This window comes from Colletotrichum abscissum, assembly GCF_030869225.1.
Source record: "Colletotrichum abscissum strain IMI 504890 chromosome Unknown Scaffold_3.1, whole genome shotgun sequence".
Classification (NCBI taxonomy): Eukaryota; Fungi; Ascomycota; class Sordariomycetes; order Glomerellales; family Glomerellaceae; genus Colletotrichum; species Colletotrichum abscissum.
This window is the reverse complement of record NW_026850209.1, coordinates 979027-1006913: the sequence shown is the minus strand read 5'-3', so window position 1 is coordinate 1006913 and position 27887 is coordinate 979027. Positions and strand designations below refer to the sequence as shown.

Genomic DNA, 27887 nt, shown 5'->3' with positions numbered 1-27887 from the left:
CTACCATTTTTTCCCAGCAGTTTTTTCTGCATTTCCATTTTCATCTTTTTGCTTTTTCCTTTCTTTGGCATGGCACACAGCACATTCAAGAGCAACTTGGCCAGAGGATCATAATACCTATTTGCATTGTACACTTACGACATTTATGACGGGAGGAAGACAGCAGGTCCAGAAGAAATAGCATTTACGGGAGGACACCAGATAGAGAAATGTAGAGACGGCCTTTTCCTTTTCGCTCATATTCTGTTCCTCAGTTCTTACGAGTATATGGAGGAGGATGTAAACATTGATGAGTGCTCCATGGTTTATAGTGGTCGTAATTCTGAGCAGAACCACTTAGTACATATGTATCGGCACGATGAGAATTTACCATTCATTTCAGAAAACTATGGTATTACGCATTAAATGAATAGAGCCAGATAATATACATGACTCTGAGATGTGAGATTCGCGGAGTGTTAACCTCAGCTAGAGAGCTGCATACCCCCAGAGGAGGAAGACCCCTAAGCCCCGATAATTCGAACGTGGCATTGGTCTACTTGTTCTTTAGGCCATCCTCTGCTTTGTATGTGAGAATCTAGTAGGATAGGCAAGCCCCTTGTTTCCCCGTGTTTGACTTTTTGCGACAATACCTAGTCGGTAAAGTGAGCATGGCAACTGGCGCTTTGGACGCAGACCGGTGAGACTATCTGATGAGGTTTCTCTTGTCGTACTCATCGGAGTTGTCGTGGTTGCTTGTAATCAACTGGCCAGCTCTCGCGACGTTTTCATAGCGTTCTCCTTTGTTCTGACTCTTAAGCAGGATTCAGTTGTTTGATGACGTGGAATTGCTCTCGCCGTAGCTATTGTCGAGCGATCTACTCCGCTTCGTTTTGATGGAGCCTCTCGGCCATGGACGCGCGGTTTCCATATCAATTACACGATCGGACCGGGCAAGGGAATAGTCTGGCTTGAGTTCTGTGGAAGGATTTGAGGGATCGCTCACGAGGTCTGCTTCCATGCTCCTTGGGGCAGGAGACAGTGTACGGAATTATTTAAAGCAGGCATCGGGACCTCGCTCCACTTGCACTTGTTCAAGGCCCAATTGTACTGGTCTGCGTCGTGGATTGTATGAAGTGAGATGGGAAGAGATTCGTCTGCAGTGATGAATAATTTTACTTCGTAGGTATCCGCGAGTCTTGAGATGGCAAGACAAAAAAGGCATTTCGAGTAGCATGCCATTGCCCTTTGACTTGCAACTTCACTTATGTATTCCAAAGGGAATTTTCTCTAATGAATGAGAGGGAATTCGGTGTAAAGGGTGTATCTGAGAGAGAAACCGAACTTGAAAAAGGCAACCTACCCTACTTAGAAATGGGTGATGTTCTCGCTTAGACGACACCACCCGCGATGCTTGCCAGAGGCTTGCCTGGCAGGGCTGACCCGAACGGGGCTGGCTCCAAAACGAAGCACGTCAATGTAACGAACCTACAGTTGGCTCAGATGCACTGCTTTTATATTCAGCCGCGGTATCAGTATGGGAAGTATCAAGACACCTCAACATGATCCGCGCCGGTGATTAATCCGCCGTATCGTGCTATCAGGCTATAGTGCAACACCTTGATGGGTACGTGATCACCCCTGGCAACGCCATAACCACAAACCAGGCAGGTACCGCCCATCCGCACCCTCCACGCAACGGGGTGGGAGCCTAAGGGTATATACCCCCCCTCAATTCAATTCCTGTCACCAGCACAGCAGGCGCCCCCTAGGTCGGGGGTCAGGTCAAACTGTGGCGTGGGTGGTGGAACGGTTAATGGTCAACAATCTTTCACGCCAACCAGCCTACTCGACGACAGGCTCAGCGCATACGAGTACCCGAGTTCGAATCCCAGCATGAGCACCAAGAGATGTAGCCCCCACATCGGCACCGGGGGGGTGAACTCTTTTTGGTTCTTGCTTTGACTGAGGGATATCCGGATCTAATGAGGGTGATTTCGTGTGCGTTCTCCGCCCCTGTGCTGGAGGCTGAGCGGATTGCCTCGAGATCAAAATGCTGCGATGCCTCGTTCGAGGCAGTGCTATGGAGGGATGGTTGTGCAGACATGTTTAGACGCACCGAATACACGGCTGGAATCCGGTCGCCGTTCTCTCTGATCGAGTCTGTTCACCAGGAGTCAATACCTCCCCACATCTACCTGAAGCCCTCCTTTTGGTACGCTATGTACTCGCGAGTAGAGAGCTCTAGAACAGGTGCATAGCTTTGAGAACATATGAGAAAGATATCACGCGCTGAGCCGACCGCTTGATTTCTATCCCTTGAAAGCTTTTCAGCGGGACTTGGGCTGCGTCTGTACCTATCCCGATGTCAGAAAGAAGCTGTGCCGGTCTAGATATGACACACGTGGTGGCATATATATACACTAGCCATGAGGCGGACCTGCAGCGGCCAGCCTTGTCATCTGGCAGTGGGCTTCTGGTTCTACTGAATGTCACGGACATGGCCTTGCCGACTCAACCCGACATTTGTACCTCGCGGAGCTGGAGAGTTTGGGGGACCATGATCCCTCGATGTGCAACCCCCCATATTGTGGATGAACCATAGATCACCGACGATCTCCTCACTCCTCTCTCATCTATACTATGTCTTTACCATGATCTTTTGAGAGACCCATGATCCGGATGGGATTGTAAAAACGTCACCCCTTTAGAAGATCGAAACACTAACGAAACGAACACTATACTCCTTTCTGCAGATCTTCCAGTTCAAACCTTCCAAGCTCCAAAATACCATGGTTATATATTTGGATGCAAAGAAGAGGGTGACAACTATCGTGTCACATCACCTTCACTTCACCACTTTCTCCTATGGTAGGTCTACCGTCATTCCATCTCATCCAACCAACTTCTCACTCGGCCTCGAATGAGCTCAACCGTCTGCCGACAGGCTTGAATTGACCGGCTAGGAAAGCAAGCAGGCATTGACGGGGTTCTGGTCGATGATTATAAAGCTTGGGCACCAATCCGTCAATGCCACCTCTCCAACGATGCAGACCTCGAAAAACTGCATCGTACCAGATTCTGCGGCGGGCATTCTCTGAAATTCCCTACCTCAGAATCTCGCTGCCGATGTCGCTAATGGGTCACGCCCATGCATTTCTTTGGTTATAATGGTAGGCAGGGCAAAGTCCTCATTATCTCCCAGCACCCTAACCTTCAAGTTAAGTATTCGGCACTGGATACATGAGAGATACCAAGCGAGAAGCCCAAGTGAACAACGCGTTCCTGATATAATCTTCCATGATGCATCCGGCCACGCTTCTCACGACGTCTGCCCTTAACGAAAATCTCGGAGACGAGATGAGCTGCGCGGTATCGAGTGGCGAAGCCGATATGACCAGCCCGGTTATTGCCCTTATCAAGCACCGCACTACCTGAGACTGGAAACCTTTTATCACCACAGCGAGGACGTTGCTTCCTCTTTGAGAAGGCATTATCACGTGGATGAAGACGGCAGAGATTCAACCCGCTACCATCTCGTCTCATACCCGACTGTTTAGCTGAAAGCCATTCTCCCCGTGACATATCCACGTATACATACCAGGGAGGAGGCAGGACAGATATGGATCAAGGTTGCCGTAGGAGTAATCACCTCATTCGATCCAATCCAGATACCATATACAGTCTATAATGACGGCGCGAACAAATGAGGTGTGCGTAATGGCCAAGTCACACACTTGAGCGGTACTCCTTCTGGTAGCTGGAAACGACTCCGAGCTGATTTTATCTAGTTTCGTTTGCTGGAACAGTAGCGAACCCAAGCCAAGTTGGGCAAGACTGTAATTGATAAATTCTTCAACAAGATCTGAGCGGTGCCATTGATAGAAGCAAACTTCTGCGTGCAGTTCTACGTCTCAAAGCTGAACTCCACGCATTCCGACGAGTATCCCATTCGAGTGAATTCACCATGTTACTATTGTGTATTCGCGATGCATGGTGCACAATCCACAAGGCAGTCAATGACTCTGACCTTGAGCGGAGTCACAGGCAAGCCGTCAAGAACCTGCTTGTAATCTTGTACATCAACGCACGAACACTACTGCAACGGCTACTCTCGGCAGGCAAAGAGCGTACAGTATAAGCTAAGCAAAAAAGCAAGCATCGACCATCTAAAATACGTGCCTCTGGGTGGAACGATGCAACGCACGAGAGGCTCGAAACGAAACGAGGTTGCATCTGATGATTGACACGTGCGGGAGCTCTGACGTCGAGTTCATGACTTTTAAACTCTGGAGAATGGAGACCTGTTCGCCTCAACCACCCCCTGAGAGCGAAACCGTCGTAGAGAGAACGAAATCACACGTTGATGAAACCTCGAGGGGCCTGGCCCACGCAGTTTCGCGAAGGCGTGGCGGACGTTTGCAAGTTTCGAGAAGTCTGATTTCTTCCAACGTGCTGACAATACCTTGGTATGGCGGACAGGTCGGGGAAACCCATGGGAACGTGCCACCAGGAGCAGTCCTCTTTGGGTTTGTTCATGTTGCGACATCGGTTGAACACCCGAGGTGACGAACGCGGGCAGTTGGCAAGGGTGTGCTGGGCGAGTCGATCTTCATCAAGTCACCGAGATTCAACCGGGCCCCGAATGCAGCCTCTACTGTAGTGCAATTGCCGAAACTTGCGTCCTGCGATCTGCTCAGTTATCGCAGCGGTTTTGGGGCATTTCCCACGCGGGAAAGAAATTTGTGAGTGGGGGCAAAGCAGGTCATCGTCGTCCGTGGTTGAGGCTATGGAGAAGATTGGGCGCGTGATCGAACATCAATCTATGGCGAGGGGCCTAGGGTTGTCTCAGTTCGGGAACCGTCCCTGTCTGAGTCTGGAGCTTCCACCCTTTCTTCCCCGCAATTTCCTGGCGCGGTAAGATCTTGGGAGATTCGATTCGATTGTGAAATCGAGAGCGGGAATTGACAGTGCCGCGTGGATGCTTACTCGCGATTTGCAATAAGAGCAACGTTAGGGAGGTTTACACTGCGTAGTTGGGTTAGATTTGTGCGGGCTAATATACTCTGGTGAAGTACGAGGCGTTGAAGGGGCGGCAGCAACAGGCGACTCCAAGTGTGCTGGAACCCGCAAGCAGTATGATGTATTAAGTATAAGGGGACCTGGACCGTTACAGCTCGTGAGGGAATGGAAGCGATTGGAACACCACAGGTTCGCCTCGGAGGTCTCGTCTGCTGCGTCAGCAGTTCCAAGGCGTAGGGGTTCGGACCACCGTGTCAGAGAAGTAGCTGCAGCGGCTGACGGCAGCAACATAGTTAGGCATGGCGCTGGCGCGGTGGCTGGATTGGTGCCAGGAGCGCGCGGGATAGTGATAATTTGGGCAAAGTCTATACTAGTTGAGAGATGGCAGGTGAAGTGCCTCCGGGGGTGGCTGGGTGGCTGGAAGATTCAGGGGAGAGGGGCGATTCTTCGGAGTCAGATCATATTGTCTGCAATTGGCGCGACTGTTTGGTCGAAGACAATGTTCAGGCCGGATTGCCGTGGCTTGTCATAAGACAATTCTTGCAGCCCAGCATTGAAGCTAGAGATAAGGTAAGAAGGGAAGCAATTGGCGAGGTTTAAGGTGCACCAAAGGACCCGCCCGGTGAGGGGAGGTTGGAGGCTGGCCTGGGTGCACAGGATTCCGACCATGCAAGTCCGACGTACTTGTAGAGTTCCCAGTGTCGCATCGGCGTTGAACTCGGTGCGGAAATCAAACCCTTGGTGGCACCGGGGCGTAGAAGGGTTGCAGAGAAAAGCTGGCAAGGAAACGAGAAGACTCTAGGTGCAATGCCCCCTGAGTAAAGAGGTACTCGATTCAGAGAGGAAGCGGCTCGGGCAAGTTGCAAAGAATGGGCGGCTCCACAAACACGGCGAGAACGATGTTGGCGTGTCGTATCTGGGAGTGTATGGTGCGGTAGTGTCGGAATAGTAGGTGGTATTCGAAATTAGTTGCAAGCCTAGCTTCATCCCACGTCTGAAGCACACACCAGACGGAGATATTCCTGGCCTGTCGCGTCTGCGTTAGCACAGGGTGTAGCTCAGGTACGGCGGTAAGGTAGGGTAAGGTGCGGTAACGCGAGGCGAGGCGAGGCAAGGCCAAGCAAGAAACGGTGAAGACTATGAGGAGACAACGTGAAGCGCAGGGGATGTTTCGAGGAGGAGAAGAAAGGGAGGCTGGGCGTTGAGGAGTTTGCAGTTTGCAGATCTTGCTAGAGCCTAGAGGTTGTCTTTGTCGGTGCTTGTTGTGAATCGCGATCATGGATTTGGTGTTGGTTTGCTGGCGTCGAGTGGATCAAGGAGAGGTGGTTGTGGATGGATGCGACATCGCTGGGAGTCACTTGAGATCTTTGGGTTCACATACATGGAGTGAGGTGAGGTGCAGTCATAGCGGGGGTTCTTCAGGCTCACCTGCTTCCATTAACCTCGTATGTTTCCCCAAAGTTCTTGTCAATATGTACAGTACTCCGCAGAGGGTGCAGCAAAGAACGTGGGTAGCACGAGCGGATCGTAATTCTTGCCTCTCATGAATAATGAGGGTAAGTACGTGATTGCCTGATAAAGTACGTGAGGTACCTTATCTTGAGGTCGGCAGGCAGGTACGACTGAGTATCTTACTCTGGGTGTTCCTTCCGATGACAATTCATACAATGTCTGGCTGGTCCTTGCTGATTCAGAGTTCGCTGAGGAGGGAAGGTGCTGCTGCGCTTGTCCCATTCTGTGACACTGCGACGCTGTGACGGCAAAGCCTCACCTTCTCGACCCTTCCTTGAGACTAACGTAGTCGGGCCCTCGGAACTTTTGGGATATTTCGGGACATGTCATTAAAGCTCAAGTCACATGTTACGGTTCGCTTTGAACCCAATGCCAATTGTCTGTTCGTGCAGAGACATGAGCTGTAGAAAAGTCCATGTCTTGACCGAAGTACGGTGGTGGACGATGACTCTCTCGGGAGAGAACATCATCCAGAGACATGAATTGTTGAAGAACCCAGGGAATGAATGCCCGCCCACTCTCACTCACTCACCGACTGACCGACAAGCAAAAAAGGGACCAATACACCGGCCTACATCATTGGCATCGTTGGGCCGTTGGACTAGGTGTAAGCGCCTAGACCGATGCGGTTGTCGTCATAATTCAGAGACACACCGCTGATGAGCAAGCACACTCACACTGCACCGCGGACGTCTGATGGTGGAGCCCGCGCCCAAGCCTGCGCGCAGACGGAGTTCAAGGTTGCAGACTGGACCACCTCAGACCGTTCGTTCACTGCGTCCAGACCGCCGTCCACGGTCCGCAGATTCCACGCACCTCACACACACCCGACTCACTATGTACACTCAGCCCAGCTTGCTTGGAGCACATCGCAGCCCAGCCCAGCGCGACGTTGGACGCTGGCGTCGCCGAACCAGGGACGGTCCCGTCACCGTCAGTTCAGGTCAAGTCAAATTGGGCCGGGACCATCTGCGCCAGCAACCACCTTCAAACCAATACACCTCACACTTCAGAGGTAGTCACACAAGTCACACACACACACACACACACACACACCAGTGATTACACACCTCAGATAGTGTACCACTCCTCTTACACTGAGGTGCGTAGACGACGGACGACTTTTGCGCCGCCCACCTTCCCACACCCCCGACCCCAGCAATTATTTCTCTGCCACTCGCGCGCAATAATTTTTGGGGGTTCCCGCCGCTCAATTCTCGTCTCTCATCTTTTTCTTCCTCTTTTTTTCCAACAAACTTCTCCTTCCTACCTTCTTCCTGTTGTTCGAATCTCGAATCCTCACCTGCCCTTTCTTTCACATTGTTCCTGCCGACGACGAGGCACTCGCTCCGAACCGAGTAATTCTAATTGCCCCTCTTTCGAAAAGAAGCAGCCCTCACATCTATCACAATGGGCACTTACAAGTTTACCTGGTATGCTCATCGACTCCGCCCGCATTTCCCCCTCCCCGCCAGCCCATCTCTCTCTAGACTCTGAGTCTCAATACCCTTACATGGAAATCACTACTGGAATGCGACGGAATCCCAATGCCCCTCCTTGCATTGCTTCTCTACCGTCCGGCGCTTGGAAACGGCGGTTGGCTTGCATGCTTTCGTCAAAGGACATGTAGAATGCAAACTTTCTTTCACATGGTCCTTAGGCCCCGTCCGCGGCGACCTCACCACCATTGGCACCGTTCGCATCGTCTCCAGCGAAAAAGCAAGCCTCCCAGTTGGATCAAAAACCTTGCTAACTTTTGCGTCCCACTATAGGGCTCACCCGGCCGAGGAGGTCTACGTTACCGGCACTTTCGACAACTGGACTAAGAGCGAGAAGTTGGAAAAGGTCGGCAGCTCTTTCGAGAAGACCGTCACACTCGCCGACGCATCGGAAAAGATCTACTATAAGGTTCGTACCGGCCAATTCAGGCGCTTTCTCTTGTACCCGTAACTATTGGTCCATCCCACCCGGATTTTTCGAACACGACGGCAACTCCGGAATCCCTTATCACGGCGCGCAATTGTTGGGAACCCTCTCGAAGCTGGAGGGGCAGCGACGACAGCAGTACCAGCAGCACCAGCAGCACAGGAGGCGGAGTCGATAGAGGGTTGGATGAGACCGCGAACAAGGGCTCCGATCGAAAGCAGCAACGCCGCATCGCTCAGCCCGCGACAGCATCCGTGCGCCCATCCAGGTCCCTTGTCCCATCAATCGCAATCGCTGTTCCCCCGTCTTGGAGGGGGAAGAAGGGAAGCGCTGGGCTGCCAGGCCATTTACTGGTGGAAGCTTCTCCCCAGCTCCAGGGCAGCTCTGGTTCCAGCTTCCCCGTCAGCTGCAGGCCACACAGCTCGGTTGCGGCTCGTCATAGGATCGGGCTTTTATCACCATCTCGCAATTTGGCGTGTCCAGGCCCCTGGCCCTCACGCAATTTGCTTCGCGCTCCGCTGAGCCACACAAATTCTGCTGGGGTCTTTTTCGGTCTTCTCTCGACTCTTCTCGCTATTGCCCCTACGGCCACATTGTTTTGTCGGCTTATTTCGCGCTAACGCCGCTGCTTTCCCGTTGGGGTTTTCTGCTCTGTCTGCTTTTCCCCGGCGTATTGCCTGCGCAGTCGGGGCTGCAAAACATATCCCAGACTGGAGCTGCACATGGCTGTAATGGGTAAATTGGAGAAAGAAAAAGAAGAGTCATACGCGGGTCTCGGAGGCTGGTTGTTGCTGGCCGAATTATCCCGGCTCCGAATGACGCAAACCCACCAGTTCTTGCAGCAGCTTACTGCGGCAGAAGCACAGCAGCGGCGTGGTTGCCTTGAGTCTTGACGCTTGACGGTGGCTCCAGGTGGGCAATTGGCAAGATTGGCTGGCGGATCCCGAGCAGAGCGGCGGGTTGGGGGCTCCGCTTTTCCACAGGTCCAAAAAAGCAATGAACAAGGTTTTCCAGGTTCATTGCTCCTTTTGTATTCTGTGGGGAGCGAAAAGAGCGTCAATCTTGACCAGGGTCCCCCATGCGAGCATGGTCGCGTTCGCAGCTGCGTGTGGCCTTTTCGCAAATTGCAACGCAAGAAAGAAGAGAGACACCGGAGAGCGGCAGGATCCAGCACCAGCAGCCACCAAGGACCATGGCACCTTTCATCACACAACAATGTGCCAAAATGTCTAGCAACTTCGGGGCTAGCCTTCCAGACTAGGTGCCACCAAACACGGCACACTCACCTGGATACACCCCAAGGCACCCCAGGGTACACAAGGACAAGCACCACCAAGGTCACCACCACCCAGCCGTGCCAGCCCAGGCCAGGAACCAACAGCCATGCCCGCGGCCAAGGAACAAGCGGCAGCGCACAGCGCCAGGAACCACCACCGCCTTCCAATTTGCCTGGATTCTTGTTCTGGCGGATACGGGCTATCTTTCCTCACCTGGCCTTTATAACCATCGGGGACACCCAGATCGCGCTCCCAACTGATCTCCCACATTTGGTTCGCCGCGCGTCGTCATATCTGCCCCCCAAGGGACCCATTACACCACCGCTGTGCTGCCCACCGGATTTCGCTCAAAAACATCGTCATTGTTGACAATTTTTACTGACTTGCTTTCTCTCCCCCCTCTATAGTTTGTCGTCGACAACAACTGGATCACAGACCACACTGCCCCTCAAGAACCTGATCACGAGGGCAACGTAAACAACTTTCTCACCCCCGATCAAATCGTTAAGGAGGATACCACCGCCGCAGTCATGAACACTGTTACTCCCGAATCTACCACCGCCGCCTTGGCTAAGGACGTGCCTCTCGAGAACAAGGAGGAGCTCCCCCAGGCTACCCCCTCCGACATTCCCGGCGGCTTCCCCGTCACCCCCGCCAACGAGCTTGACAAGTTCATTGGTGTGAACCCTATCCCCGCCCAAGATGTTACCGCTGAGCCCGTAACCGTCGCACCTGGCGAACCCCTCCCCGCGTCTGTCAAGGCTGGCGATATCAACGAGCACGTCAAGCTTGACAAGGAGGGTTATGAGGACTCTAGCGCTCTGCCCGGCCTCTCCAAGGAGGAGACCACCGTCCCTGAGGTTACCAGCAACACGATCCCCGAGTCCAGCTTGCCCATTGCGACCGCGGATGCCACCATCAACAGCGCCGCACCCACATCCACCACCGCTGCTCTGGCCGCCGAGGTTCCTCTCGAGACCAAGACTGCCGAGGTTCCCGAAATTGTCAAGGAGAGCCAAGAGAAGGCCCACGCCGAGCCTGAGGCCAGCGCAAACCCCGAGGCCGTCCAGGAGAAAGCCGTTGTTGAGGACGAGCTCCTCGAGAAGGTCCCCACCGCTCCCTCGACTTCTGAGGGCACCGCCGGATTCGGCACTCAGAAGACTGAGGCCGCTGGCGTCGTCGTTGCCACCGCTGCCACTATTGGTGGTCTCGCCGCTGCCGCCGCCATCAACGCCAAGGACACTGTCGTCGAGGCTGCTGCTCCTCACGTTGAGCAGGCTACCGTTGCCGCCACTGACGCCGCTGCTCAGCTCCCCGAGCCCGTCAAGGAGAGCCTGCCTGTGAGCGTTCAGGAGGCCATCGGCGGTCAGACCAAGGAGGAGACCCGTGAGGAGGTCGCTCCCGAGGTTCCCACCGTCGTCAAGGAGTCTATCGCCGAGGCCGGCAAGAGCCCCGAGGCTGCCGCCAACACCGAGGGTGTCATCGAGAAGAAGGAGGTCGAGGCTGAGCTCCTCAAGGAGGTCAAGCCTATCCCCGCCGTCGGTGAGGAGACCAAGGTCGAGGCCGAGAAGCCCAAGGTTGAGGCTGCCAAGGAGGAAGTCAAGGAGACCAAGGAAGAAGTCAAGGAGGGCGAGAAGACCAAGACTGAGGCCGTCAAGGAGGAGGCTAAGCTCGCTAAGGAGGAGGTTAAGGCTGCTGTCACCAAGGATGACTCTACAAAGGAGGCTAACGGTGCCAACGGTGTTCACACAACCGCCAACGGTGCCAACGGCGCCAGCCTCACCTCCACCAAGGAGCCCGAAGTTCCCACCACCCCTGCCAAGGCCCCGTCCTCCGTTCCCGAGTCAACGACACCAAGCAATACAAAGGCCACCGAGAGCCCTTCGGGCACCGAGAAGAAGAAGAAGAACCGCCTGAGTGCCTTCATCGGCAAGCTCAAGGCCAAGGTGCACAGCAAATAAGCGGCATAATGATGATGATGTTCGCCGTTAGGATGTATGTGGATGGGAGGCATCGTCTTTCGCCTCGGCTCTTGTGGATTTTCTTGTCGGGTGCTGCGTATTTGGGTTGTTTGTCGTTTCTATGATTCCCCTGGTCCACTTTGCATGTGCAAGAGCTCGAGAGGTAGAATGAGGCATGGCAGCTGTATGTCGACGAGGTTGGAAGTACGGCCATTTCTGTTGGCCTCTAGAATTAATTGAGGGTGATGTGGGCTGCCGCCTCTTTCAGTTTTGCTCCTTTTGTTGGTACTTCACACGGCTCATCTGCATCGGACTATCCTGTACCATAATACCTCGTTCGAGCCTAATTTGCATATGATCAATTGAGCCAATACAATGAGGTACTGAACACTGGTGACTGACTACTGGTGAGGCATGTGACTTGGGGAGGCTATCTCCTGCTGCTGACTGACGTTATGGATGAAGTCGTTACCACAGAAGAGAGATTAATAAGTGCCTACCATAGTAAAGTCCAATGGAGTAACTTGTGACTTGACACGCCGTTTTGATTCGTCGCGTCAAGCCAACGCGTCAGGTGCCAGGCACAGGTGTACTGCACGTCAAACGAAACAACTCAATCGATGCACGCAAGAGACCTGGAGTCGTGACAGGCACCGACGGAGGCGACCGACCGGGTCACGTGATAATTCCAGCCGTATGGACAGCCCAGTACGTACTTCCGGGTGCCGAGCTTTCCCTCAAGAGCGTCACGGCAACTTCGATTTGCCCCGCCAATGACTCTACGCACTGCTACTGCTACTGCCACAGCTGCGGCATCCTCTCGACATCCGATTACCTGATCCCCACCCGTCACTAATGGGGTCCGTCCACTTTGGACCCCGTCTTCTTCTACATTCAACATCTTCATTCATCCAACCATAGCACCTCAGCCGAAGCGTTCAAATTTCTTTTGCCTCTCTCCTCCTCGATATACTTGTTTTTTTTCAGATAGCCTTGGGTCAGTTGGCCTGCAGTGGCAACCTCCGATCCGTCCTTTCGTTCCCTTCGCTCGCGCCGCATTGCATCACGACATTGGCCACAGGGGGCTGATCGAATCGATCAAAGCTTCCGCCAGCGGACAAGCTGTTGCGTCACGTTCCCTTACGATATCCGGGTACCCGAATATGAGCTCGACTTCGTCAAACTTGGGCAAGTCCCTTTCAGCATCGACTTCCCATTCGCCTTCGATCCAGCCTGGTCCCGTCACCGCGAGTTTCGAATCCAACCGCCGGCCCTCCCAACCCAGTCCTTCATTCCCACACGCAGCCCCCCGGAAGGGTCAGGGCTCTCGGAAACAACACAAAATGCAGCGAAGACCGGGACTTGGCGACGCCAGACACGCGAACCCAGACGATGACGATGCTATGGCCGAGATACGGGCTATAGGGAATGCCAACAGTCGACGAGGTCAAACCTCAATTACACACCTTCTGAACTACAGCCGTCCGCCGACAGCTTACGCGGATCATCATTCTTATGCTCGGAATTATAGACGGAATCCGACTTGGGGACCTGGCTCGGGACACCATGCCGTAGACAAGGCGAGATACGTGCATGCGAATTACAGATTTGTCGTCTCACCGGAAGGCAATTACGCCAGCCAAGCGGCTGACGCCGATGTTCATATCGATTGGAACAACGTCCTGCAGATTTTGGCCTCATCCGAATCGCAGGGGGCTAGTTGCCCGATCTGTCTGTCCGAGCCGGTGGCGCCACGAATGGCAAAGTGCGGTCACATTTTCTGCCTTCCATGTCTGATTCGGTTTATGAACTCGACAGATGAGGACTCGAAGCACGGAAAAGGTGCAAGATGGAAGAAATGTCCGCTCTGCGAAGACAGCGTCTACCTTCACGAGACGCGGCCTGTGCGTTTCTATGCGGGCCAGGAGAGCCCTCTGCCGCGAGTTGGCGATGACGTTGTCCTACGTCTCATGGCCCGGACAGCCAAGTCAACCCTCGCATTGCCCTGGGAAAATGGCTCTGACGCGCTCAATGTGTCGGACGACGTGCCCTGGCACTTTGCAGCCAATGTTCTGGATTATGCCAGGATCATGAAGGGAACTGGAGACTACATGTTGGAGCAATTCAACGAAGAGATTGAGGCGCTGCGGAAACAGGGAACCGAGGATCAACTTCTTTACCACGACGACGATGAATGGACCAAGAAGGCGATCCGGGCCATTGATGCGGCGAAGGAGAAGGTCCAAGACCTCGGCAGGAACGATTCCATGCTGCCAAATAAGAAGCTGGGCAACCAGAACAAGACCGTTCAACCTGACTTCTACTTCTACTCATCACAGCCGCATCTCTACCTATCAGCTCTCGATATTCGTATTCTCAAGACGAAATATGGCGACTTCTCTGCATTTCCATCCACGTTGTTGCCTCGCGTCGAGCACATTTCGACAGGCCATGTTCTAGACGAGGTGCAGAGAAAGCGGGCCAAGTATTTGGGTCATCTTCCGTATGGTTGCCGAATCAGTTTTTTGGAATGCGATTGGACAGACATTGTGTCGGCGGATGTCCTCGAAAAGTTCGCTGATGAGATTGGCCGGCGGCGAAAGCGGAATCGTGACAAGGCCGTACAGGAAGAACGTGAGAGGCTTCAGTCCGAAAGGATTGAGGCTGCCCAGTTCAAGAGTACCGCGGCTATGCGACGAGATTATGGACCGGTCGAAGAGGATCACGTTCCTGCGTTGAACTTGGAAGAGTTCCAGCCCCTATCGAGCCACGCCAACGCTACGCCGCCCGATCCACGACCGGGATTCGAGCATCTTGCAACCATTTCTACAAGTCCATCCACGCAGAAAACCGTTTGGGGCACTTCTGTCGTGCCTGGGTCCCCAGAGCTTGCCCCGGCTTCAATGCGTCAACTTGACGACGGGTGGCTCAAGGATGAAGACTTGTGGGGACCTCAAGAGCTTTCTTTCCAGATGGAGGCTTTGGGTGTGACTGAGCCCGGTCCCTCTAGCAGTAGTGCCGCATTTGGGGCCGGTAGTAGCAGCAACAATGGCGGCGGTGGATCAGGAGGAGCTGGTAAGGGAAAGAAGAAGAAGCAGAAGATTACGCTGATGAGCACCGGCGGGCGTAGGCAAGGATGAGGGGCTCAGCGTAAGGGGGTGAGAGGGGTGGATGGCAAGCGATTTGTGGAATTGCAAAGCGTATGTGTTTTTGGAGACGTACAGACTCTGATTTTAGTGAGGTAGAGTCGGGGGTTAGGTTGGGGAGTTATAAGAGGAAGTTTGTCACAACTGCTTCAATCAGACTATTAAAGAATCAACAAATTAAGAATGATTTCTATCCCATTGACCCATGCTTTGGGAGGAGAGGTTGGTTGCTATTCTGGAAGAAGATGTCAAGGCATGGCCAAAGGGCAAGGTACCACACAGAGTGGCTGGTGGATTCTAGAACTCTTTGGAAGTCCCGAGCAATGTTATAGTATGCCGTTTTCCATGGTCACGTTTAAAGTAATGTATGGTCTGCCCGACACAGACACCGATTGCTTGTCTAAAGGGATTCAAACTTACCTTCCATGGTCTTGGAGTGTGGGACCTTTCGTGGCTCTCAATTTTCCTGGCCTTTTTTTTTCTTCCCCGTCAAGAAAAGACTAAGCTAGGTCCAAGGCGTCTATTGTACCTCGTTTCCGGCCTCGGTAACGTTCGTGGGCGAATAAGTTGAAACGGGATCCTGAACACACCTCTACCAAACCAACCTCTACTCAAACAACCTCCAGGTATATCACGCCGCGAAAATCTTCATGAGCCCCTCCAGCGCCATATTCCCACCACTGAAAACCAACCCCAAATCCCACCCCGTCTCGCCAGCCTCCCTCTCCACCATGGCTCTGAAATCCTCATTAAACAGCGCCACCGCAAGCGGCACCGCACCGCTCGGCTCAACCACGAGCTTGAACCGCTCAAAGACGAGCTTCGTCGCCGCCTTGATTTCCTCCTCGGACACGCTGTACATGTTATCCACCAGCCGGCGCTCGTAGATGACGGACCACGGGTGCTTGCCCACGGGCGTCCGCAGGCCGTCGGCGACCGTCAGCGTCTTTACGCTCTCGACGCGTTTCCCGCTCTCGAAGCCGCGCTTGCAGTCGTCGGCGCCCTGGAACTCGGGTTCCGCGCCGAACACCCTGATCCCCGTCCCCTCGCAGCTCAGCGCTACGCCGGAGAGCATGCCGCCGCCTCCACAAGGGGTCATGATCGCGTTCAGACCCTTCTTCTCCTTCTTCTCTCCGTCATCACCATCGGATACAGCAGCCACGGGAAGGCCCGTGGAGTTGAACGTCGGGTTCTCTGCAGAGTGGCCCGCGGCCAGGAGATCGCGGACCTGCTCCTGCAACTCGAGGCCCATCGTCCCTTGGCCCAGCATAATGTCCGGGTGGTCGTAGGGCGGCACGAGGCGGGCGCCCGTCTCGGAGATGACGCGGTCGGCGACGGCCTCGCGCTCGACGCTGGTGCTGCCGCTGAAGATCACGTTGGCGCCGTAGCCGCGCGTCGCGGCGATCTTGTTGGGCGGGGAGATGTCCGGCATAACGATGTGTGCTGGGATGCCGCTTTCTCTGGCGGCGAGAGCCAGTGCTTGAGCGTGGTTTCCTGGTGGTGTTGTCAGTACATTCTGAGGAGATCAAGAAATACACATTCAGATAGTTCTCTTTCTGGTTTGTTCACTGAGCAGGAAGATAGAGATATATCCATACCTGAGCTATGCGTAACAACGCCCTTCTCTTTACCGCCGCCCTCAGCCCACCCAGGCTCCTGCTTCAACCTTTCCACGGCGTGAAAGGCACCGCGGACCTTGAAGGCGCCGATGCGCTGCAGGTTCTCGCACTTGAACCACAGCCGGAGCACGGGCTTGGCCGGCGTGCGCCCCTCCCATTTCGTGCCCTTGAGGTCTTCGGGCGTCCGCGGCGTCGATGCCAACGCCGTGAGGGTCTTGTTGGTGAGGACGGGGGTGTAGTGGACGTGCGGCTTGACGAGCTTGTGGGCTTCGACGACGGAGGCCCGGGTTAGGGGTAGGCAGGTCGATGGGTCGGCCATGGCTCTCGGATTTGTTCTGCTCACGATGAACGGTTCTGCTTTTGCTACGTGTGTGTACACCTCAAGTGGGTAGGTGAGTGTGGTGGCGAAAATGCCGAAAGCCTCAGGTAGAAGAAATGAGGCAACGGAGAGCAGAACGCCAGAGCTTTGACGGGCGTCTTATGAAGTGAGATATTTGAGATTGAGATTGAGATGAGACGTGTCGCGAGGGCGTGAGCGGCAAAGTCATAAGGACTTCCGACGCCGGGATCGGGGGCTTTGGTTGTGGTAGGCGTGGGCGGTTACCTGACGCCCTCCGGACGGGGGCGACCCCGCTTGAGTCGTGGGATTCGGCGGTTGTCTCCGAAAAGGCTCGCCGGGCCACTGAGGTTATCGGTGAAATGACCACACACATCTACTTTTCCCGCGGGTAATATTAGAGCCGTATACCAACATGCCAGGACCACGGTTGTTCATAAATCACTCATGAACTCTGGAATCGTCAGGAACATTCTATCGAGCATTCAACGAATTGGTCAAGGTAGAGTGAATGACCGACTGTATCTACACTCGGCATTGACTCGGTTGATGAGTCCTCCTCAATTTCTTACCAAGACCCTTCTCCCAATGTTCAAAACCTCACCTATACGCTCTACTTCACATCACACAAAATCAACAGCCATTTTCGACTCACGATGAGTCGCCATTCTCAAACGCAGCAAATCTAACAAAGCTGTGTAACCACCCATCTCTCACAATGGCGGTATTCACCCAATTTCCATACCTACGCCGAAACGTCAGGACATGCAGCTGAGAGAAGAAACACGACACAAGCACATCCGTCGCCTTGCAGTCGGAAGTCATATGGTTGAAAATGGCTTGGTAAGCTTGGGTTAGGTGAGGTATTATCCCAGACATTCGGGATGCGTCCCTGGCAGCGACAGGGATCAACGCCGCCGTTCTCCAGCGCGGGGCATTTGCGCCACATCCACAATACAGCGCGGGGTCCTCGGGGACTAGATTGACCTCGTTAGTTCCGGTCTACCTAGATTCATGACTTCATTCTCATCTGGCGACTTTCATTCTGTTTCACACTACTGGATTACCAACCACTTAATATACCAATCGTTGTTTGAATTATTCTCAGAAACCCGCTTAAATCTCACAATTCTGTCAAGACAATTCACCAGATACTTTACCAAAGCACCCCCCAGCCCCAACATCAAGTCCCCCATCACACTCCCTTCACAACTCCGAGTATAAGCAACCAGCCCATCATGGCAACCGACCCAAACAAGCTATCCACGGCTTTCGCAAACACGCCCCTCGCAAACCACGGCCAGAAATGGTCCGCCTTCTGGGAAGAGAAATTCACCCCCTGGGACCGCGGCGGGCCCTCCCTAGCCTTACTGGACATCATCACCACCCGTCCGGACCTCATCCCGCCTCCTCCTCCCACCGCCTCATCGCCCGCAGGACAACAGCAGCGGAAGCACACGGCCCTCGTTCCCGGATGTGGTAAAGGCCACGACGCCCTCCTCCTAGCAGACCTAGGCTACGACGTCCTCGGCCTCGACTTTTCGCCCACGGCCATCGCCGAGGCAAAGGAGAATCAAAAGGCTGTAGCTGCTGCGGCGGCGGCCGGGGACGGTAACGGAGACGGAGCTGAGCCGGACGTGAACGCCATACGCCAGCCAAACGGCGCCGAGCCGGGTTCCGTGACGTGGCTCTCGGGCGACTTCTTCTCCGACTCGTGGCTCGAGGCCTGGCCCCGCGAGGACAAGACGTTTGACCTCATCTTTGATTACACTGTAAGTCTCACTCTTCTCAGTGGCTTTCAAAGGGAATGGCCAAGAGGAATCACAACATGAGAAAAAAGAAGCTAACAACCATCCAAAGTTCCTCTGCGCCCTCCCCCCAACAGCCCGCCCCCAATGGTCAGCCCGCATATCCTCTCTCCTGAACCCCGCCACCGGACGCCTCATCTGCCTCGAATTTCCGTCCGGCAAACCTCTTTCCCAGCCGGGCCCGCCGTGGGGCCTGAACCCGGATATCTACCTCGCCCTGCTCACCCGCCCCGGCCAACCCCTCGAGTTCTCGGCTTCGACGCTGGCGGGCGACGAGGCCGACGTCGTTGTCGTCCCCCCGGCCGCGAACGAGGATGGCGGGGAAGGCACCGCCGGTCTGAAGCGGTTGGCGCTCGTCAAGCCTAGTAGGACGCATCGCGCTGGTATGAATGAGGATGGCTCAGTTCGCGATTGGATTCATGTCTGGAGTCACTGACAACCATGACGGCACATAACTCTGGTAATAGATAGTTTCCTCTGTTCGGCCAATGATGTATGCCTGTGCCATGCAATGCCCAAAACTCCATGTACACAAAACTTGAGAATATAGTCTTCTCCATACCCTCCACCCTCTGATCGAACTACGACACCCCTCACGCCGTCGTCTTTCGCAAGGAATTATAATGCTCACCAAGCCCGTACCCATGCCGATAATACGCCAACCAAATCTCCTTCTTCCCCTCGCTCTCACCACCACTCGCCGCCGGCCCAATCCTCTCCGTCCTCCCATCCTGCACAACCCGAATCTCAACCCCGTACACGCTCGCCAGCGCCGCAAGCTCAAGCTGCCCACCCCACTCCGCCGTATCCCGGATCCGCCTCACGTACCCCTCCAACCCTTCCTCCAGAAACGGCGCAAAGTCGTCCGGGTGGGACACCATGTACTCCGCCGCCGCCCTCCTCACAACCTTATACGGGAGCTTCTGCGTCGGGTCGCCGCCACCACTCGCGTCTTCAGCGCTAGCGGAGAGCGGAATGCCCTGCTGCCGTAACTGATCCGCCACAGCAGAAAACAAACAATGCCCGTCCGGCGCAATCTCCTTCTCCTCGAGCCCGTTGGCCTTGAACTCCTTGAGCATGTACGTCTTCTCGATACCCCGGTGGTCCGTCATATTACTCGCCTCCTCCTGCGCCTTCTCCGCCGCGGCCTCGACCTCGGCCGCCCGCCGCGCCAGGCGTTCTTTTTGTCTGTTGCGCTTCTTCCCTTGGCCTTGTGCCTGTGTCTCTTCCTTCTCTTCTTCTACCGGCGTTTCGGATTCGGAAATGGTGGTACCCTTCAACTTCTCCACAACCTCGGCAGTCTCGTCGTCGCCGTCGTCTTGAACCTCCTCGGCGACACCACCGCCAGACAGCCCAGCCACCTCCTCCTCATGCTTCGCCTTCAGCTGCCTCTCCAGCTCAGCGCACTCATCATTCACGCCCTTGCGCGTCTTCTTGGTCGCGTTCTTCTTCTTGCTCGTGATCCGGCCCACGAGGTCGCGCTGTTCCCTGCGGTGGCGCGTCTGCATCTGCTCCAGCGTTTCGGGTTCCATGGCTTTTATTCGTCTCTGTTTCCTCGTGGAGCACCCGGTTTCCTCAAGTTTGCTTCGGTTTCGGTTCGTTTTCGGTCGGAGCAGGTTCGTACGAGATGGTCTCTGCGAGGGAGGTGTCTCGCGAGGTATGTCCGTCGACACGGGAACCGATATGTGACGTTTGCCAGAGGCGGGGGGTTATTCGCGATTTAGTCCTGTCTGAGGTGATTCACAGAAGAAACTCGGTGCTCGATCCGGTGCTCCGCTGACGACGAGGTCTTGAGCCAACCAGGTGGGAAACGAATTGGCCGTCTCGAATGGGTAAAAATGTGAAGCTTCGAAATTGTGTTGTCACTGGAAGCTCCAAGCTTGGAATGCAATGGAGGGGCGAAATTTCTTGGTGGGGGTTTAAGTTCGCTGCTTGCGGTGCGGGGTCGGTGCGTGCCCCCCGGAGAGCGGCCCGTAATTCGACTGCGCCCGAGCACCGCTCGCTCGGCGAACGGCTGCCAGGAAGCAGACCTTCTCACCCCTGAGGTTTTCACACCATCACAATCAAGCTTGCTTCACCATCAGGACCAAACATTAAATTTAACAGTTTTTGATTGTCTAGCCGTCTGTCCTGAAGGACCTATCTACACTACCAAAGGTAATATCAACACCACATTGTTGACAGCCTTACCAGCATCGTACACACCCAACGGCATCTGAGACCATCAGAGCTTGCGACCCTCTGGCCAAACCAGGCATGATGACGTCTCCCTGGCCTACCGACGGCAGCCATCGCCTTTTTATCCTACCAACTCCGTCCACAACGTGGCACAGGGGTCTAGTTCTGTTTCGCCACCCCACACCTTGATTACACATGAGAAATAGTACACAATGGGTATCGTATCGAATGAATGCAATCCCGCGCGCTCCGGCTAATCCGAACCTTTCGCGACAAGGGACAATGTAAAGGACTTGACGGCTTCTCACCTAGAAGCCTTTGAAAGGGTCATCTCGGAAGTAGTCATCTTCCACGGTCGCTCGGCTGCTACCATGGTAGCCGTCTGTGCCGCGCGTCCCGCGAGAGCTATAGCTGTCGCGGTGACGGCTACGACTCTGCCGTCTTCGAAGCTCTTTGCTGCGCCTACGAGCCCGGTATCCGTATTCCTCGTACTCATCAGGGTCTCTGTCAAAGCCTGAGTGGGCTAATGGGCTGATGAAGGCCTCCATGCGCACGGTACCAATGGCATCGAAGAAGTTGGCACCTGGGGGTCTTGAAGAGGCTTCCGACGTCCGCTGAGAGCCGGCGGTACTCATGCCCCAACTCTGCCTGCTCGAGCCTTGAGATGGCTGGGACTGGTAGATATCAGATGAGCCGGCAGTGCCAACGCTGTTGCCAGCATTGCTGTTGGTGTAGCTGTGCTGTCCAACGCTGCCTGGCCCGGAAAATCCACGGAAAGACAGCGGGGGCGGAACGTGACCTCCGGTGTTGCTCCGCTTCCGTCCGTGGACCGCGTTCTGATTCGAGCGCTCCGTGAACCGAGGGATGAATGGTGGTTCCGCTGCGTCTCCAGAGCGCTCACGTTGATGATTGTTGTTATTGTTATTGCTGCTGCTGTTGTTGATCGGCATGGGCGGGAATGCCTCCGTTTGTTTGTAGCCAGAGGCGTCGCCTGTCCTAGAAGAGGGGATGCTAGGAATGCTGGGCACACTTGGAATACTTCGCGGTCCGGGATTCTTCATCGAGGGGGCCTTGCTCTTTGTCAGTCGAATGGAATCACGAATGCCAGGTCGCCTGGTAGGTTGCAGTGGTTCAAAGTCCGGTACCGTGGTTGGTTTCGCAGGTTGGGGCGCAGCGACGATTTCAGGGATTGCTTGGGTCGAGTGTGCCAGGAATGAAAGAGCCGTCAGCCATATGTAGTGCCTCTCAGAAGACGTGGCCGTAAACTTCAGCGCTCTTTGCGGAGTCAATATGAGAATCGAACGGTTGAAAACTGCACCCTGGTTCTTCGGGGCGGGGTTGTCATCCTTCACATCAAGTACAGACTGAATCGTCACTGCTTCACGTTAGTCAAGGCTTGCGCTGATTCAAGTTAGAGTACTTACGTTTCCGACCAGTCTTACCCATGAGGGCACTGCCAGATGAGGGTTGCTTGCTGCTCCAGAGGATAGCTCTCTCATAGGGAGCCAGCCAGACCCATCGCTTGTGGCGGTCGTTGCTTGAGTCATCCTTGCTATTATCAGGCACGCCAAATGACTTGCGTCTCCTGACGTACTTGAACATCCATTCACCGACCATGGTCTGCGCAATGGCATCGACGACGCCCGTGGCTTGCGATGCGCCGTTGGATGCACCACCGACAGAGTTGACATCGGTGGTAGCCGTCTGTGCCGTTGTTGTCGACAGTCTGGACTTGTGGGACCGGTAGTTGGAGCCGGTATCGTACCGAGGGCTGGTGATGTCGTTGTAAGGAAGAGGAGGCAAGCTGGGGCTCTCCGGCGCTTCGGTCGTCTCCGAGAAGGGCGGCGGAGACCTACTTTGCTTCCGATTTCTCTGGTTACGAGGAAGGGCCGCAGCTGATCGCACCTTACGTATACTGTTGGCACGATGGATGCTGCCGGCACGGTAGTGATTACGGCCCATGCCTCGGCGATGCCACGGTGCGTCCATCTTGGTTGGGCTTCGTTGGCCATCGCTCGGAGCACTGGCACTGAATGGCGGTCGCCGAGAGCTAGCTCTGGTAGGGATGGGGAAAGGAGGGTCGGGAGCACGAGTTTCTGGAACGCTCGGGCTTCTAGGACGGCCTTGGTGGCTGGCAATCCCGCTCTGGATCATAGCAGCCTTCCGCATGACGTTCTTGCCCGAAGGTCCCGCGGTAGACTTCTCATATCCGCGGGTAGTGGGCTTGGCAGACTGCCTCTTGGGTGCTTCTCTGCTTTCCAAATTTCCTCCATAACTCTCGCTTGCGAGGCGCATGGAGTTCCTGCTATGAGCCGACCTCTTCGTTTGTTCTGGCGATGTAAAGGTACTGACAGATGTGCGGTTGGAGGCTCGCGAGTCCGTCATTCTCATGCCAGGGGCGGAAAGGGCGGTTCGGTACTCAGAGTCGCTCACATCAGCATCAAATTCGTCCACCTCATCGGAGCTCTGGGCATCTTGGAAGCCGGCGAACAGACTGCTGATACGGTGTGGTCGTCTCATAGGCGCACCGTCTCTCGAAAGTGGCCCGTCATCATTGTTACCAGGATAGGCGTCGCGGGTTTGCTCGCCAAAGACTGGCGAGACCGGTGGTGACGAAGGCATGTCAGATAGGCTGCGCTTTGTTGCGAGTCTTCGAGGATTTCGCGGTGGTAGATGTCCCGGCACCGGAGTAAAATGGCGAGGATCATCACTCGTCACGGCCGTAGCGATACCGACGCTGGGCGATGAGGGCCTGGACGTGATAGCTGAGGGCCGCAGATGGACAGGTAGTGTCGCCAGCCTCTTGTCAGAAAGGATTTCTTCGGTCTGAACAGCAGTGGATTTCGTGGGAGCTGAGGAAATGATGGATACTTGGCATCCAAAGTCTTTGACGTATTGTGGAAGCCGGTGTTCGCGTGGTGTAGTCGGACGACTCGTTGGCGGGATGATACTGATGGATGGGATGGTCAATTCTTGCACTGGCCGCAGAACGGGAGGTGTCTGAGGCCTCTCCGCCGGCTTGTCGGTCTGAGTCGAGGATGAAACCATCACCACGGGCGGACTTTCCGGAGGAGGCGGGGTGGAAGATCTGTAGGGGGACTTTGGCGTCTTCGGGGGGCTCAAAGGCTCCTCGACAGTCTGGGAACCAGCGGAGACCATGTGGTTGAAAGGACGCGGCTCGATCGACAGTGGCCGGTTAACGTGAACTCGCTTTCGTCTTTGATTGGCCTCAACTTCCCACTCGCCTCTTGGGGAGGCCTCGACTTCGGTGAGCTTTTCGATCTTGGCAGGCGGTTCCGGTGTGGAAGGCTTCACAGGCTCCATCTTCGGTGATGGAGGAGGTGAGAATTGAATTCCGGTGTCGGTGTAGCTGACCTTGGGAGCGGGCGGCGGCGGAGGCGGCATCAGATCCTCATCGTTCTCTTGAATCCCGTCTTCCAGGGCCTCCAGGACGGGCTGGTTCATCCAAAGTCTACCTCTAGTAACGCTTCCAGGACGCTGGGGGCTCTCCATGCTTTGTTGTCGTCGGTGAATCTTGGACAGAATGCTGTCGCGGCTGAATGTTCGTGTGTGGCGATAGTTGGACATGGCGCTCTCGCGTCCGCCGTCGTCAGTCTGCCAGTCGTCGTCGCCATCGAGGTTGAGTTCGTCCGCCAGTGAGTTTCCATTGAAGACCTTGCCGGGACTCTGCTGCATGGAAAATCGGACGCTATTAGTCAGGCTCATAGTCCTTACACTTCCCGCGTCGTTTTGATCCTCTGTCTCGCTGTCATTACCGTTGCCGTTAACTTGTGCAGCCTGGTAGGCGGCGACCTCGTCTATCACCACCTTCAAGCGGCTCTCGGCGACGTGGACTCTACGCTCATACTTGCGCTTCTCTTCCTCCCAAGAGTCCTTGTCCTGAGCCCAAAGGTCGTGAACCCTCTGAGAGTCTTCTTCCTGACTTCGGATCTTCTTCTGGGCGGATTCGAGTCTCTTTCTCGTTTCTGTGATGGAGTCGACGGCTTCATCCCTCTCGCGGGCGAGCTCGCCCAGTGCTGATGAGGTACCACCTTCTAGAAGGGCAAGTTGACGCTGAAGGGAGCGGCTTTGTTTTGTTGTGGTGGCTACTGTCTCTTGAAGTGTCTCCTGCTCCTGGCGGGAGGCGTGCAAGGATACTTCTAGGTTCTCGATAAGCTTCGCCTTTTCTTCCTGATCTCGCCTCAAGTTCAGGATCTCGGCTACGAGATTGGCGTGTAAGGTTGGAGTGAAACGACGTGGGTCGAGAACGCTGATGCCATCGTCGTTGGTCATATTTCTGGATGAACGTTTAGAGCCCTTGTCGTTCTGTGGGACGGGGGGAGGCGAAGGGCTCTTCTTCCCGTTCGGCGGGGTGACGGAGCGTCGGGATTTCCTCGAGCTTCGTGATGGTGTTCTGTAAGGTGTGTCCTGTGGTGTTGGCAACGCCGTCACGGCAGCGTTGCCTTTGGACTCATCCTCGGTCTCCCAAACAGCCATCTTGACTCACTGGAGACAAAGAAAGACTCGCAGTGAGGTGTCAAGGGCGCAACGGTTCTCAATTGAACCCCTCAAAAAAGAAGTGTAAGCATGCAGGTTATGGTCGGTTGGCTTACAGCGAGCAAATGTGCTTGGATCGCCAGCCGTTTCGGGGAAAATCAAATGTAGGGGATCAAAGCACACAGCTGAGCCCAGGGATCCTTGCTGCCGGTGGAAATGACAGGCGCCAGAGGAGCAGTCTGACCGCGCAATCACTGGTGCATTGACGCTATTCAACCCCCACTGGCTCTTGGTTAGTGTTCGATGCTACGGGAGAGGCACATTGGAGGAGCGCGAGGCCGAGGCCTACGGCAAGGAATATGCATGAAATGTTCTTGGTGAAACTTACGATGCGATGTTGCTGCTGTTGCTACTGCTGCTGCGTCGCGGGCGCAGCAAGGTGATGTCAAATAAGACAGAGGTGATATGCTATGGGCAACAGCCCAAACAAGCAAAAAGATGAAAAGAATCAGAGCGATAAAAAGGAGTGGTTCGCTCGAGTGGCCGTTTCTGGACAGCCCAGACACGAGTTAGCATGAAGTTATCCGGGGCCGAGGTGGTATAATTGGTGTATATGAGCCGGGGAGGGATGTTCGGGAACGGTTTTGGATGGGCTCCCACCTTAAGAACTGGGATATATAGGTAGTAAATCCAGGTATGAAACTGACTGGCTTTCGAAGCCAGGAATCAACGTCGCAAAGAGAAAAGGAGAGATTGAGTGAGGCGCGGCAGTCGCAAGAACAGATGACAAGCCCAAAGTCACAATGAGGTCAAGAGCCGTTCTAAGTCGACATGACGTTGTAAATTGACTTTGGTGAAAGGCCGAAATGGAATGCGACTCCGGATAGGATGAGCGGCAACCAAGGCGAAAGAGTTGAAAAAAGGAGCAGGAAGGATTGGCGTATGTACAAGGCTCGAGCAATGTACTAATGATATGATGTAAACAGGCGAGACGTTGGGAGAAGAAACGTCGGTCGGGCAGAGGCGCGGACGAGAAAGGCGTGAAGGCTTGTTTCGCGGTCCTGGTGGGGGAGATTTTGTGGTTAGCATCTTGTCCCGGACCTCCCTCCTTCTTTTCCTTCTAAGGCTGCTTCTCCCGCTGCGATCGGCCGCACCGACAAACGGACTGAGACATATGGGAGGCTTACCCGACGGGAGGTGTATTGGACGGTCGATAGTTTGTCGGGAGGTTTTGGAAACAAGTCGAGGGTAGAAAAGTAAAGGCGCACCGGTTGGTTCAGACAGAGTGACAGTGACAAAAGGAACAAGGCAAGTTTAAGGACGGTGGACGGGTGTAAGGATAAATGTACAACTGCCAACAGCTAAGTGGCAAGTCAAAATAGATGGGCGCGAGGATCGGTTGCGCAGGTGGTAGGACGTGTATCCCAACAAGACGGGGTGACTGAACAGAACGGCTGCTGCATCCGAGGCCAATGGGCGTGACGATGGCGGCACCTGAAGACCGGGCTGGAGGAGAAGGAGAGAAGAAAGCCGTGAGAAGACGAGGCGAGTCGAGAGAGACAAGACAAGGCAAGGCAAGGCAAGGCGCAAGGCAAAAAGAAACAGAGTGAAGAAGCCGGGTGCGAGGCGCCAGACTATTCTGTCAATTCGAGCACGGGACAGGCTGAGATGGGATGGAAATAAATGGGACGGGCAAGGGTTAGAAGCATGGGAAGAACAGCACTAAGGTAGGTAGGGTAGAAGCCGGGGGTGGGAGGTATCCGTTCACTACGGAGAGACGAGGAGGAGAAGCATCAAAGTGGGCATCGAGACCATCACAGTGGTAGTGCAGCGGATGCAGCAGCGGGAAGCCGCGAGGAACAGTCTGGATGGTCGATGGAGACAGAGAGAAAAGATGGTGGTCCATGACGGCTTGCCGTGTGTATTGCGTAGGATTCGACTTGGCGAATGCGACGAGACGAGCCATCAGAAGCTAATCATTGTCGTGCAGTAGACGGCCAACGTGCTAGATGCATGTGCAGGGCAGATGGATGAGTGTACACATACGTGTACGAATGCCGTGAGGTGAACTTGTGAAGTGTATTATTAGTGTGTTGCTGGGTGTGCTTGTTGTAAGCCACGGGCAGGAAGCTGCGGGATGCAGTGTTGTGATGGGATCATGATCATGAATTGAGGTGGGAAAGGCCGGGTCCCTGGTCAGTTGAATGAGATTAGCTAGATTGGGGTGGGATGGGATACGTATTGGTCAACGTCCTTGAGGGGATCCGTAGGTAGCGATCATGGCTATGATTGGGAAGCGAACCCAGTAATCAAATCAATCCAGATGGGAGGAGACGAAGCACCAGGGCCAGGCGACGCCGGATGACATGGGCGTAAATTAGCCAGGCACGCACGACGCGGCCAACGGGCCAGCCACGAGACTTCTGAGACCAAAAGTATCTGTACGATGTATCCGTAAGGTAAGTCAAGAGGTCCATTTCATCTTGCTCTATCCAAGTTCCGAGTTTTAGTTTTTGAAGAAAAGTCAGGAACACCAAGCCCACGAAACACGCGCGCAACATGTTGCTTTTGTTGTACTGCGTATGTAGGTAGTACCGGAGTACAGGAGTACATTGAAGTAATGCT

General features: G+C 54.7%; 9 protein-coding genes across 9 annotated transcripts; 4 read left to right on the top strand and 5 right to left on the bottom strand.

Annotated features, from left to right (window-relative positions):
- Positions 1-5836: 5836 nt before the first annotated feature.
- CABS01_01667 (uncharacterized protein) lies at positions 5837-6280 on the bottom strand (the record flags this gene model as incomplete). The annotated part of the gene is made up of 1 exon (XM_060535047.1): positions 5837-6280. One exon carries the CDS (start codon positions 6278-6280, stop codon positions 5837-5839), a length of 444 nt encoding a protein of 147 aa, XP_060398236.1.
- An 892-nt stretch (positions 6281-7172) lies between these two features.
- On the top strand, positions 7173-7532 carry CABS01_01666 (uncharacterized protein; the record flags this gene model as incomplete). Its single annotated transcript, XM_060535046.1, has 1 exon — positions 7173-7532. The coding sequence occupies one exon, from the start codon at positions 7173-7175 to the stop codon at positions 7530-7532; it is 360 nt and encodes a 119-aa protein (XP_060398235.1).
- Positions 7533-7923: 391 nt separating this feature from the next.
- On the top strand, positions 7924-11677 carry CABS01_01665 (uncharacterized protein; the record flags this gene model as incomplete). Its single annotated transcript, XM_060535045.1, has 3 exons — positions 7924-7946; positions 8286-8421; positions 10124-11677. 3 exons carry the CDS (start codon positions 7924-7926, stop codon positions 11675-11677), a joined length of 1713 nt encoding a protein of 570 aa, XP_060398234.1.
- A 1343-nt stretch (positions 11678-13020) lies between these two features.
- On the top strand, positions 13021-14817 carry CABS01_01664 (uncharacterized protein; the record flags this gene model as incomplete). Its single annotated transcript, XM_060535044.1, has 1 exon — positions 13021-14817. The coding sequence occupies one exon, from the start codon at positions 13021-13023 to the stop codon at positions 14815-14817; it is 1797 nt and encodes a 598-aa protein (XP_060398233.1).
- Positions 14818-15454: 637 nt separating this feature from the next.
- On the bottom strand, positions 15455-16761 carry CABS01_01663 (pyridoxal-phosphate dependent enzyme; the record flags this gene model as incomplete). Its single annotated transcript, XM_060535043.1, has 2 exons — positions 15455-16317; positions 16422-16761. 2 exons carry the CDS (start codon positions 16759-16761, stop codon positions 15455-15457), a joined length of 1203 nt encoding a protein of 400 aa, XP_060398232.1.
- Positions 16762-18017: 1256 nt separating this feature from the next.
- Positions 18018-19023, top strand: CABS01_01662 (thiopurine S-methyltransferase; the record flags this gene model as incomplete). Its single annotated transcript, XM_060535042.1, has 2 exons — positions 18018-18551; positions 18640-19023. 2 exons carry the CDS (start codon positions 18018-18020, stop codon positions 19021-19023), a joined length of 918 nt encoding a protein of 305 aa, XP_060398231.1.
- A 157-nt stretch (positions 19024-19180) lies between these two features.
- Positions 19181-20119, bottom strand: CABS01_01661 (OTU-like cysteine protease; the record flags this gene model as incomplete). Its single annotated transcript, XM_060535041.1, has 1 exon — positions 19181-20119. One exon carries the CDS (start codon positions 20117-20119, stop codon positions 19181-19183), a length of 939 nt encoding a protein of 312 aa, XP_060398230.1.
- A 954-nt stretch (positions 20120-21073) lies between these two features.
- Positions 21074-25262, bottom strand: CABS01_01660 (nuclear migration protein; the record flags this gene model as incomplete). Its single annotated transcript, XM_060535040.1, has 2 exons — positions 21074-22140; positions 22190-25262. The coding sequence occupies 2 exons, from the start codon at positions 25260-25262 to the stop codon at positions 21074-21076; spliced, it is 4140 nt and encodes a 1379-aa protein (XP_060398229.1).
- A 1699-nt stretch (positions 25263-26961) lies between these two features.
- Positions 26962-27823, bottom strand: CABS01_01659 (uncharacterized protein; the record flags this gene model as incomplete). The annotated part of the gene is made up of 2 exons (XM_060535039.1): positions 26962-27234; positions 27656-27823. The coding sequence occupies 2 exons, from the start codon at positions 27821-27823 to the stop codon at positions 26962-26964; spliced, it is 441 nt and encodes a 146-aa protein (XP_060398228.1).
- Between the last annotated feature and the right edge of the window lie 64 nt (positions 27824-27887).